A 12,174-nucleotide genomic window follows, 5' to 3' on the forward strand; every position below is an offset into this window, starting at 1 on the left:
GGTATACTGCGGCGGCAAATTTCCCAGTGGGTCAACGGCACAATGGAATGGAATTGTGGATTGTTATATTTTTCCCCACAATGGTATGAGTTCGAATCTCGTAATGTATGTTTTCATGTGAATAAACGTTGTGTCTCAAAGAGATATCGCCTTGCGTCACATTGATTTCCGAAGTCGCTGCTTTGCTTAGAGAGTATAGGCCTATATAGAGAAGGAGGACGCGACAACACCACATCAGGCGACCGAAATGATCGAATGAGTGCATAACAGTGTTTTTGGCTAGTTTCAAGCAGTGGAGGGCAACACAACATTAGGTTTGGATTAACTGGATGTAAAGGCGTCTTATTTTTGGGATACGCGACCAATGCATGGTCATAACTACATGGAAAGTAGGGTCACAAGTTGATCTGGCTGCCTTTCGTGTTTTCAAGAAGTATTTGCGAATTATATTATACTACGGCGGTTATTTCCCCAGTGGGTCAACGGCACAATGGAATGGGGTTGTGGATTGTTATATTTTTTCCCCCCAATGGTATGAATTCGAATCCCGTAATGCATCATATTTTAAACATTCATTTTCCATTTATTTCGGCTTAGAACGGTTCTACGTGACAAGTTTCTTCCAATTACACTCCAAAAACGAATGAGATTGTAATGTTTTTGACATTTTATTGAATAACAAATCAAAGAGGCATTCGCAAGGACAGCTACGTGTCTGGTCCCGATTTCGAACATCTGGCGTAGCCACGACAACAAGCGAAGCATTCGGCTGAGGGTCACCAGTTAAACCGGTCACGACTTGAACTGAAACACCGGCAGCTCAGCTCCCGGAGTACAATCCTTTTCTTCTCCATGTCGCGGTTCATGGAGACTGGAGAGTCAACGCCAAAGTTCCTTCCCTCCAATTCTTCTCAACCATGCCAACCAGATATCCCCATACGAGTCTTTACTTGTGGAAGTACCAGAGACGTCAGAGACAGTCTGTATTATTCGTAATATCTTCCGAGGCGTACATAGCTTTTGGCCGTGATATTAGATAGAAAAATACCTGTTTATAATATTATTGTTATTATGTTATATTATATTATATATCTATACAGCTCCAGGAGTCAGCAAACGGCAACAATCCCTTCTCCTCCATGCTGTGGTTCAGTCTGACAGCTCATTGGTCAATGGGCAGCAGCTCATTTGCATCAAAGCTACAGACACCAGAAACAGCGCATTCTGTAGGGATGAAACAGGGGAATAGCGGTAGACGATATTTTCTTTCCTAAAAGCTATTTCCAGCAAACAGCTTCAAAAACATGTTTTCTGGAACTCAAATACTATGTTTACTTGTTGGGAAAGCACCATAAAAAAGTCTGAATTCTGACTTTAGAGTCAGAACTACGGGTAAATTACAGGAAGGCCTCTCAGAATTCTGAGAAAAAAGTCAGCCCTAATCCTGCTCCAATAGTACGAGATAAAAAATAAAGCACATTAATTTCAATGATTTTAGCTTGTGTGTGATTTATCGCTGGCACGGGTCTGTTCCTCTTCCGTAGCTAACGGACGGCTGTGCACAGAGAAGGATAGATTATGATTGGCCTATCATTTAAACAGGGAACTATAAAACTTTTTTGCAACGATGTTTTCGGTCATTTCGTTTTCGTTTCTGCTAACGGACGGCTGTGCACAGAGAAGCATGGATAAGTTTCAGAGAGCGCTCAACTTCGTCAAAGAACAAACCAACATAGGATGTGGTTTAATAGCCCTGCTGACAGCTGGAGGTGAAAAGATTTTTTCCACTAATTTGTTCAAGTGCCCTTGCAGCCAGTTGAATTTTGCCTATGGCATGATATTCCTCATGGTGCCCGCTCTGGCACTCTTAGTAATGGGTTACTTGTTAAATCAAAAAACTTGGAAGTTAATGACAGGACTATGTCTCCAAAAATCAAAATTATGCCAGTGTAAGAAGTTATTGGCCCGTATAATAGTCTTCTATCAGATCACTGCCACAGCGGTCGTCGCACCTTTCAGCTGGATTGCAGTGGCACTACTTGACGGGAGTTATTTTGAGTGCGCCATGACGGGCTTAAATGTAACGTTATTCCAAAAGCATCTATGTGGCGACGGAGTCAACACGAATAAATGCCGACAAGAGATGCATACATTTCCCTGCGGTGGATCAAGCCTGTCCAAAGACAGTGTCCTGGCCAACATCCGCGCTGAGTCGCAGGTAGGCCTATTAAATATGAAAAATAAATACGTATATTTTAATTGACTAATTAAGGGCGCCACCAGAAGGAAATGCCTTTGAGTTTCATCTAGAAATCTGCCTTGTAGTTTAAACGTTGACATGCCTTTCAGATTATCGGCTGGGTGCTCATCGCCTCCATCGTTTTGTGCAACCTGGCGCTGATGTGTTTTGCTCGATGTCATTCGCCCGTCAGCTTCCACCACCTCAAATTTTGGCAGATGTACAGGCAACAGGAGAGCAACCTGCTGGAGTCCTACTCTGTCCAGCACGCCAAAGAACTTGCGGACAGAAACGTGAAGAGCTTCTTCCAACAGCAACCCCCAGATAACATGGTGACTCCACCGAGCAAGGCTTGGCAGAACATATCCTCCTTTTACAGGTTCAGACCTAATGAACACTTCTACAGCCCCATGCACGAGTACGTAGAGCATCCTGACCCCCGTGCGTCGATCAGGTCACATGGTCCGTGTTTGGACAACCCCTTAGTGCTGGGCTTTGTGGATCAGGGTGTAACGGGGATGTGAATAACAAGCATGGCATATTAAGGAAGCATAAAATACAACTAAATCGGCAACAGGAAATGTGTGTGGTGCTGCCTGCTGTTTGCACGTTCCGGTGTACGCTACTAAAGTTATAGACGAGGCAGCTTGGGGACTCAACCTGTAGTGCACTTACCGTGAATTAAAGTGTATTTTCTCCAAACCAATTTCACAATATTTACTTGCCGAGAATGTAATTGGGCTATAGCTTATTTGTAATTCAGCTTTGCTTCACCACCAGTTCTTGTTATTAATATTAATAATCATGTGATTAAACATGCTTCTTTTCACAGAACACGTTATCAATTGCCCCAAGACTCCCATTTATTATTTGATTATGTTTTGTTTATTATGTTTGTTTTAACGTTTATTTTCTAATTGATTTAATTGTGCAAAGAGCCTGGATGTTGTGTTGCTTTGGTTGGCTTTTGCTTTTCAAATTAACATTATAAGGAAGTGGCTCTCTGCTTGTTCACCTGTTGTTTGCCTACCTTTGCAGGAGAGGGTTATCAGCTCCGCCGAAGGTTTAGCCTGCAGGCTTTATATTGCAAACCCTTTTTAGTCAGGCATACTGTCTCTCTTCGCACACTGGGAGATTGACTTTTGGTTTCGGTCTTTGTGCCTCTTGATTGTAGTGTAGTGAGTGAATAGTTTTGATTGTGCTGTTTCAGTGTTATGTTTGGTTTCATCTTGTGTTTACACCATACAACATCCCCACAGCACACATTGCACTCTTCCATGCACCACACTCACAACTGATACACTGATATACAGATTACATTTTATATTATTTCTAATAAATATTTTACTTTATCCTTTACTCATGTGTGGACTCGTCTTTGTTGCGTTCAATGAGTCTGGTTGCAACAACTTTAAACTGGAAGTACTTCTAGGGTTGTCCCTCCTTATGACGTCATCTAGTCAACATAGATCTTTCAGAAAACCAGATAGGCCGGCCTTACCACCGTGTTGCAACGCCGGTAAACCTGGGAGAGCAGTAGAGGGGAAGAAGGATATTTTTTGCTGAGAGGAAAAACAGTGAAAGCAAAAGGGAACTGAGAACGGAGAAGTAAAGATGCAGTCGGAGTGAAGGCTCGGAACGGGTGAAGCAATCCTCCAGACTACTTCCTCTGAGAGCATTTGCAGAGTGGAAAAATGTGTTGGAGCGGCAGAGCAACGAGGGGAGGAGTGAGGCAGGAAGAGAAAAAGAGCAAAAGGGAGGGGCAGAGATCCACACGAGACAATAGATGAGATTTTGCCTTCAACACAGCCGAGGAAGACGGTGCAAGAGCAAGGCTGTGGAAAATTTCTAGTCCTAAATGAAACGGAAACCTTTTGACTTTTGTTGATCTTTTGACGAAAAAACAAAAACAATCCACCATGGATAACTTCCAGATTGTGCTGCGCTTTTTCATGAACCAGAAGGCCACCATCGGCTACAGCTTCATGGCCCTTCTAACCATCGGCGGCGAGAGAGTGTTCTCCATGGTCTCCTTTCAGTGTCCCTGCAACCACGACCAAAACTTTGCCTACGGGCTGACCTTCCTGCTGGGCCCGGCCGCGGTGCTGCTGGTCATGGGCCTGTTCTTCAGCTCGCGGATGTGGAGGCTCTACACAGGCTGTTGCCTGAACCCCATGAAGCTCTGCCCTCGGGGGAACTGCTTCCACTGCCTCAGGGTGTTCCTCAGTATCTCTTCCGGTGCCTGTGTGGCCCCCATAATGTGGCTGTGTGTGGCCCTGCTCAACGGGACCTTTTACGAGTGTGCCGTCAGTGGCCTGGACGAGAACCTAGTCGTGGACCTTTTCTGCAAGAACAAGACGCTGATATGTCGCGAGGAGCTGGCCCGGGTGCCGTGCGACCGCTCCAAACTTAGCAGCGATGAGCGAATAGAACTTCTGCTCATGTTTAGGGCCCAGTCACAGGTGAGAGATGCTCTCCTTGCCGAGGAATGTCCTTCATTTCTCATGATATCAGCCTCCTAAGGTTGTATCAGGACATCTAAACAAATGTTTTTCTTACCTTGTCATTTTTTGTTATGCACCATTGTGAACCAATGGGTTGTCTAGGTACTCCCACTATCAAATTTACAATTCTGATTCACACTTCTCTTATTAAAGATGTCTTATACCCTGTTAAACTTGGGCATGTTAACCTCTTGTTATTACTACTGTTGCAGTTTTGTTTTGAACGTGTAGGACCCAAATACAAAGTCAGAACTCAAAGCACATGACTTTATTAACTGCACACCAGTACACAGAAGGTGTACACATTCACAGCATGGCACACAAGTGACAACATAGTTATCATTTAATGTTGCAACACGCAAACACACACACTGGACTCTGTGACACGCTGCACTTCATCGAGCATATATTTTCATGGATGAAAACATAAATAAGGACAGCAAGGAGAGAAGACTGGTGCCTGTATGTACCAAGAAATGTTCACGTGGTTATGGCCATTATGTGTTCTAATTTTTCCACTGTGTTTGTTTATTGCGACGGGCAGATCCTGGGATGGTGTATCATCATCCTATCGGCCATCTTTGGCTTGCTGGGCACATGCTACAAAAACTGCCGCTCCCAGGTGAGCTACCTGCAGCTCATGTTCTGGAAGGGCTATATCGAGAAGGAGAAGGAGCAGTTTGACGTCTTTGCCAGCGATTACGCCTCCAAGCTAGCTGCCAGGAATCTACACAGCTTCTTTGAGAACAAGGACCCCGATCCCTTCCCCTTCCCTAACCACAAATCTTGGGAAGAGATCTCCACCCTGTACTCGTTCTCCAGGAGTGAGCAGTTCTACAGTACCCTGCAGAGGTTTGTGGAGCGAGGAGACCGAGACTTCAGCCCAGAGAAGAGATCCGTCTTGGACATGGACTCCTACGGCATTGAGATGGCATAGAATCAGATCTGTGCTTATGCCAATGCTGCCTTCCCATTGAATAAGACGGAGACAGACACATGGATTATGCTATTATGGCAGTACTAATTGCCTATTGTTTGTGCATGTATTACTCAGGGGGATGCCTTTCAAATGGGTTGGAATCCAACAAAGGGGGCTCTAAATATGTTATTACCAAAGAATGCAACGGAGGAAAATTTGCAGAAAACAAGACGGGACATTTTCAGTTGAAATGGGCCTCCTCTTAGACTATTTAAGGGCTTAACCACTACTATACAAAACAAAGTATCTCTGTAAACTGTTGCTGATATGAAGAAATGCATTGATAAATGAAGATGCTCTTTTTATTTATATATGACCACTGTTGCCTGTTGTACAACATCTGGATCAGAAAAAGCATATGTACACTAATCAGTGTTTTAAAATACCTTGTATGAGGTCTACGTTGCACTGTCTTTAACATTCCTTGCTAAGTTGCAACTTGTTTTTGACATTTCTGCCTTGTGGAACTTCCATGCTTTTCCAATGGAATTGTTGCCCACCCTTAAAAGGGGGGATGAATGGAAACCCACATACCATGTAAGACAAAGAAAATAACCTGTCTAACAGCTCTTCTTTTAAAATAAAAACCAACCAACTATATGGTTGTCTCAACATGCTTTCACCATTTAGCATCTCGTTCTAATAAAGAAACCTTTAATTCATGTTTTGCATTTACTAGGTAGCATCTGCAAACAAACAGTGTAATAGAACCTCAAAAAGTAAAAGATTAAGTTTGGGGGGGGGGGGGGTACAGCCCTGTATGCGTCATCTTCGCTCCGTAGGATCATGAATGACATCATGTCTGTGGACCCATGGGTCTCCGAGGGTTTGATGGGCGTGGTTCGCACTACCCTTCTTTCACCCGCCCCAAACAAATCTTACAAGCTGCTTTGCTTACATTCAACATTGCCTGGTAAACCTTGGGGGCCAATTGCTCTGTCTGTTAGCATTGCTGCGCTTTAAAACCGTACTCCTTAAAACTGAGGTTTTGGAGTTTAACACGCAGCTGCGCACGAGGTTGAACGTGAATGCTGTGTAACGACTCGTACAGGATCAGCTGATTACTAGCTGACTCGGTTTAAACTGCTTGGAAAACGGAAGTACTCTTATTTCTAGTATACCCCAGCAGATGCAGTCTTAACTTAATGGTGGATGCATTTTGTGCTATAATTACCAACAAAAACTTAATGGGAATGTAAAGTGAACTTTAATATGATAAAACTATAATAAATAAAAACGCTTATAATGTTGACATATATTATGAAATAGACTAGGCTACTTTTTGTGGAAATCTGATTCTGGAATCTGCCCTCACCTACGTCAATCAATATACTACTTGTCATTGTTTTCTCTTGGTGTGTGTATGCAAACGTGATTACTTAATTAATTGAAGACGAACTAATAGGCCTATGCGAGTAATTAGGGTACACATTTCAATTCTCTGAGAAGGAGAGATAGGATCATGTCCATGAACATGTCGCGGATAGAAACTACAACGAGGAGCAAAAATTATATTTGCTGCACTGTATTTGAGGTGGAAAATCCAAGATCCAAGATCAAAATCCATTACAAATAATCTGTTCTTTGTAGAGTTTTAGTTGGGCACTTTAAGCAACTCCTATATTGTAGCCTGTATTGTACTGAAGGCCTATCTGGTGTAATAAGTGTAAATGAATCATACCTATTAATAATAATTCATAAAACTAATTCTGTGTGTGTGTGTGTGTGTGTGTGTGTGTGTGTGTGTGTGTGTGTGTGTGTGTGTGTGTGTGTGTGTGTGTGTGTGTGTGTGTGTGTGTGTGTGTGTGTGTGTGTGTGTGTCGGTTATGATGGAGCCTTGTTTCATCCTACAAACTGGTTTAGTCTCTTCTAAAACCACGTCAGTTTCGAGATTAGACTAACACGCACAAAATACGCCCTCTAGTGTCTGATGTGAATTTCTCTGAAGACACAGCAATTGAGATCAAGGTAAAACGCAGCTGCAGGTTAAACCCCATGGTTAAACCACAAGTAGGCCTACATATGACACAGCACTGGAGCTTAAGACGACACGTGACTTCTTCAGTTTAAAACCGTGTTAAACTCTAAAAAGTGGCTAAGCTAGCGACAGAGCAATTGCCCCTGGCGGTTTAACAACTCTTAGTATACAGATTTAGAGATTGAATGACTTGATTGGTCTTATTTTGAATGTATAAGTACAACACTTTACAATCATCTAGTTTGTTGCAGTGTTTGTGTCGGTAAATAGCTGTTTCCGCAATAAAAACGTATTTAGTTAGAAAAACTCGACTTATTATCCTCATAACGTTTGTTTAATTCAATTTTAATTCTTTCTTTTTTTTTCGTATTTTGCTTTCGATTATTTTACCATTATTATTAAATAAATAACAAACACGCACGCTAGATCAGACCCTCTGAATAGATGTACGATGTGATCAGACCCTCTGAGTAGTTGTACGATGTGATCAGACCTTCTGAGTAGAGATGGACGATGTGATCAGACCCGCTGAGTTGATGGACGACGTCATCGAGCTCGGAGTGCGGACCAGCACACGTTAGCGGGGATGATTCTGATGAGTTGTTATTGATTATTGAAGATATAACAAAATGACAGATTACGCAGAAGAGCAGAGAAACGAGCTGGAGGCTATAGAGTCAATTTATCCCGACTCGTTTACAGGTTAGAAGTGGACGGATGAAACTAAGAGCAGATGCCTGATAACTCTAGCTAGTGTTAGCTCTTTGGCTAACTCGTTTTAGCCATGCCATTGAACTGAGCTGCCAAAACTATAATATATTTAATGATTGGACAAATTAAAAAACGTTAGTTAATTCAGGACCTTTTTACTAGGGTCAAGTTGTGCAACTGTTTGATTTGATGCGAACATTTGGAATTCTAGAGGCTCATGCTGACTGCTTGACATGTACTTTAGGTTGAACACAACCTACTACCTTCTCTGCGGTACCTCCTCTGTGACTTTAGTGTTATCATATGAGGTTTAACATAACTTACTACCTGTCATGTGGTTCCTCCTCTCTGTCATGTAGTTCTCTCAGATGAGCCCATCAGCTTCACTATCACAGTAACATCAGACGAAGGAGAAAACGATGAAAGTAAGTGACATTGATTGGCCTTAGCCTTTCAAGATTTTAAACTAATTCCCTTAAAAAAGTATAACATAGCAAGTTCTCCTCTCCTAACATAAACTGCCTATCCTAACAAGTCCTCGTGAGTCATTTTCCCTTAATTCAACACAATGGGTTGTGACTTAAGGGGTGTGTGTTTGCAGGAACCTCTTTTGGGCATGGCTTTAATAAATACAGCTCGGCCTTTATCCCTGCCTAACTATTTCGAACTATAATCCTAAAGTCATCCATCCTTAATAAATCGATCAACAGATCAATGAGGGATGTGTATTAATCCTCAAGTACGTCCCATTGTTATCAATATTTTGGCTGTAATGTACATACATTTGTGCATCTTTTTAAAAAATGTCTTTGAAGAGACCACAGCTTCTTTGATTACGTTAACAAAGATACATTTATTTAGGTGGTACACGTTTAAATTTAGCTTATGTATACTGCCATTGCTATGGTCTCTATTAGGCCCCAATCAATTTTGTACTGTGGGTATATATGCCAACAGTGATATGATTTTTTTTATTTGAATTCTAATTTCCCCGGGCCTAGCTAAATAAAGATTTGTGTCATCATAAGATATTCACAACTTGGCTCAGTGGCTATGATGCACTGCACCACCGTGGAAGGGAAGCGTTTGGAAATATAAATCCATATAACACTTGGTTCAAACAAATGGTATAAATTCTAATACTTGATGTGTAGTGGTAATCTAGGTCCAGGAAAACTAGATAATTTCATCCACTCAACAACAGATTATGCATTGTCCCATAATTTTTCATCCCCCAGTCGCTGAAGCAACGCTAAAGTTCACCTACGTAGAGAAGTACCCAGATGAACCCCCAGAATGGGAGATCTTTTCTCGGGAGAATTTGGAGGATGCGGACGAAGAAGAGATCCTGACCTTGTTACAGCAGCAGGTCTGTGCTGTTTTGGGTTTACACCTCACGTTTCCTCTGTTGGTACAAGTCATTAGGCCATGGCTTGAATATTTGAATGCAATATATGTACCACATGACCCCTCCAAAGGTGAGGGAAGAGCGCCATACCTCTCTTCCCTCACATATGGGGATGTCAAGTGGTTCAAAGTAAACATCCCATGTATATTCATTGATTCTTCTCAGTTGTACCTATAGCATGACTGATGGCATCCTGACCTCTCTCGGGCTGTAGGCAGAGGAGAACCTGGGCATGGTGATGATTTTCACACTAGTCACAGCGGTACAGGAAAAACTCAATGAAATGGTCGACCAGATAAAAAACAGAAGGGAGGAAGAAAAAATGCGTCAGGAAAGAGAGGCAGAGGAGGCGGAGAAGGTATGTGCAGTACACTAAAATAGAAAATACAAATAGACTTCTGGATCCTTTTTGGCATCTGCAGGAAAATGAATGGTGCCCGTGAAAGGCAATGCAGGATGTAAAAGCCTGCCTGGATATTGTGTTCATATCCAGGCCTGTGTGGGGGTTAATGTGTGTGTGTGTGTGTGTGTGTATGTCTTGTTCATCTATTCTAGGTAACCTTCCAAGGCACTGTGGTCAACATAGAAAACTTCCTAGCATGGAAGGCCAGGTTTGAGCTTGAGGTAGCAGAAATTCGACAGAAAAGACAGAAAGATGAGGAGCAGGCCGGGAAACTAAAACTTACCGGTAAGCATTCAGATTATGCAGCTGCATCTGCGGTCACGCTGAATGCAAATTTAAAATGTTTGAAAATGTACAAGGAATAATGCCATATAATATCCTACCAGGTAAACAGCTCTTTGAGACGGACCACAACCTTGACACATCTGATATTCAGTTCCTTGAAGAAGGTAAGGTGTCTGTCTGTCTGTCTGTCTGTCTGTCTGTCTGTCTGTCTGTCTGTCTGTCTGTCTGTCTGTGTGTGTGTGTGTGTGTGTGTGTGTGTGTGTGTGTGTGTGTGTGTGTGTGTTCCTTCAGCTATGTAAAAGGCTGTATCATATTGGCATAGTTGTTCAGCTCAGGTATTTTGTAAAAATGTTAAATCGTAGACCTATACATTGATGCAGCATTGGCCTTTGGACGGTACATCAACTACGTCGCCATATTTGAGAGGCAAAGACTGGCCTTTGAACAATTAAAGTATAATTATTTAATATAAATATAGAAGGGGTTCATTGAAATCGGTCCAGAAATGTAAAAGTTACAGTGCTTTTTAACCCAAAAAACGACACTTCCCCATTTATATGTATTTGTTGACAGGCCAGTCTTGGCCATTCCAATATGGCATAGTAGTTGACGTACCACAGCAACGGGTCGAAGCTGTCAATGTGGCACCCATGAATATAAGTCTCTGGTTTAGCTCCTGTATTGGTATTAACAGAAACGTGTTCTTCTCTTGCTCGCAGCCGGAAACAACGTGGAAGTTGATGAGTCGTTGTTCCAGGACATCGAAGACCTGGACCTGGATGAAGATGATCCAGATTTTGATCCTCTAGACATGGGCAGTGATGAGGACTAAAATGGGAAACTGTAAAAAGGGACTCTGGTTTAGTTCACTCCAGCCAAACGGATTCGAATGACATGACACAGCTGATCCCAACTTAAAATCACTCATTTTTTTTAACGGACTGAACAGTTGGGATTTTAATCCACGACACTCCGAACAGTTGTTTGGATGGGAGCACTTTGGCAAAGTGAACAGGATGTTTAACCTGCCCGTGGTTATCGATTTAATAGCCAGAAACAAATAAATAGTTAAACGTTGGTTCAATATGCTTTTGGTTGATTTGTGTTGTTTTGCAGGAAGCTTATCAAGCCAATAGATGGCAGCAATGGGTTGACTAGAACAAGAATTCATGTTGGGACATTTAGCATTTGGTCCATTCAGTTCAACACTGTTAGATATTGTCTGCTATGTTATACAGAGACTAAATCATAACTGAGACATAGGAAAGTTAATTAAACTACTAAATGCAATTGACCAAGTAGTGTTAAGGAAATATTTTACCGGCTACTTACCTGACTCAAATGGAAATGCAAAATAATGTAAAAACAAATGTGCTCATTCGGGACAATCAAGCAAAAAATGGTTTGTAATTAATTAATTAATTTTTTTCTCATTGGAAAACCGGTAAACATCCAAAATGAGGAGAGTGAACAAAAGATATTGAATGAGATCTGAATTGTTTTTCCGTTTGAGCTTTGACTGATGGCTCATTATGCTTGCATGCTTCTTTCCTCTGGAGAAGTAAGACGCTGCATTTAGATAACCATGATGCAGCCAGCTGTCTTTGGGAATTTCAGGGATCCGTGTGGGCCTTCAAGAGGATTGGACGTAGGCAGAGGAAGCCTGC

At 42.1% G+C, this 12,174-nt stretch overlaps 3 protein-coding genes across 4 annotated transcripts; all 3 read left to right on the top strand.

Annotated features, from left to right (window-relative positions):
• The first annotated feature begins 1,631 nt into the window (after window positions 1-1,631).
• On the top strand, window positions 1,632-3,598 carry calhm6 (calcium homeostasis modulator family member 6). Of its 2 annotated transcripts, XM_030370435.1 has the most exons (3): window positions 1,633-1,769; window positions 2,099-2,218; window positions 2,350-3,598. In XM_030370435.1, exons 2-3 carry the CDS (start codon window positions 2,144-2,146, stop codon window positions 2,761-2,763), a joined length of 489 nt encoding a protein of 162 aa, XP_030226295.1. In that variant the 5' UTR covers window positions 1,633-1,769; window positions 2,099-2,143; the 3' UTR covers window positions 2,764-3,598. The 2 variants fall into 2 exon arrangements, with proteins under 2 accessions (XP_030226294.1, XP_030226295.1); XM_030370434.1 differs by having other exon boundaries at window positions 1,632-2,218.
• Window positions 3,599-3,728: 130 nt separating this feature from the next.
• Window positions 3,729-6,384, top strand: LOC115553907 (calcium homeostasis modulator protein 5). Its single transcript, XM_030370436.1, has 2 exons — window positions 3,729-4,701; window positions 5,288-6,384. The coding sequence occupies exons 1-2, from the start codon at window positions 4,159-4,161 to the stop codon at window positions 5,678-5,680; spliced, it is 936 nt and encodes a 311-aa protein (XP_030226296.1). The 5' UTR covers window positions 3,729-4,158; the 3' UTR covers window positions 5,681-6,384.
• A 1,804-nt stretch (window positions 6,385-8,188) lies between these two features.
• Window positions 8,189-11,801, top strand: rwdd1 (RWD domain containing 1). The gene is made up of 7 exons (XM_030369752.1): window positions 8,189-8,402; window positions 8,771-8,836; window positions 9,650-9,780; window positions 10,034-10,177; window positions 10,375-10,507; window positions 10,609-10,671; window positions 11,227-11,801. Exons 1-7 carry the CDS (start codon window positions 8,330-8,332, stop codon window positions 11,337-11,339), a joined length of 723 nt encoding a protein of 240 aa, XP_030225612.1. The 5' UTR covers window positions 8,189-8,329; the 3' UTR covers window positions 11,340-11,801.
• Window positions 11,802-12,174: the final 373 nt, after the last annotated feature.

This window comes from Gadus morhua, chromosome 11 (genome assembly GCF_902167405.1).
Source record: "Gadus morhua chromosome 11, gadMor3.0, whole genome shotgun sequence".
Classification (NCBI taxonomy): domain Eukaryota; kingdom Metazoa; phylum Chordata; class Actinopteri; order Gadiformes; family Gadidae; genus Gadus; species Gadus morhua.

Bases quoted from the DNA above. Each gene is read 5' to 3' on its own strand.
- calhm6 (XM_030370434.1), top strand. From the start codon at position 1,685: ATGGATAAGTTTCAGAGAGCGCTCAACTTCGTCAAAGAACAAACCAAC. The intron at 2,219-2,349 runs GTAGGCCTATTA...CATGCCTTTCAG, and splicing joins ACATCCGCGCTGAGTCGCAG to ATTATCGGCTGGGTGCTCAT.
- LOC115553907 (XM_030370436.1), top strand. From the start codon at position 4,159: ATGGATAACTTCCAGATTGTGCTGCGCTTTTTCATGAACCAGAAGGCC. The intron at 4,702-5,287 runs GTGAGAGATGCT...TGCGACGGGCAG, and splicing joins TGTTTAGGGCCCAGTCACAG to ATCCTGGGATGGTGTATCAT.
- rwdd1 (XM_030369752.1), top strand. From the start codon at position 8,330: ATGACAGATTACGCAGAAGAGCAGAGAAACGAGCTGGAGGCTATAGAG. The intron at 8,403-8,770 runs GTTAGAAGTGGA...TCTGTCATGTAG, and splicing joins TTATCCCGACTCGTTTACAG to TTCTCTCAGATGAGCCCATC. The intron at 10,508-10,608 runs GTAAGCATTCAG...ATATCCTACCAG, and splicing joins CGGGAAACTAAAACTTACCG to GTAAACAGCTCTTTGAGACG.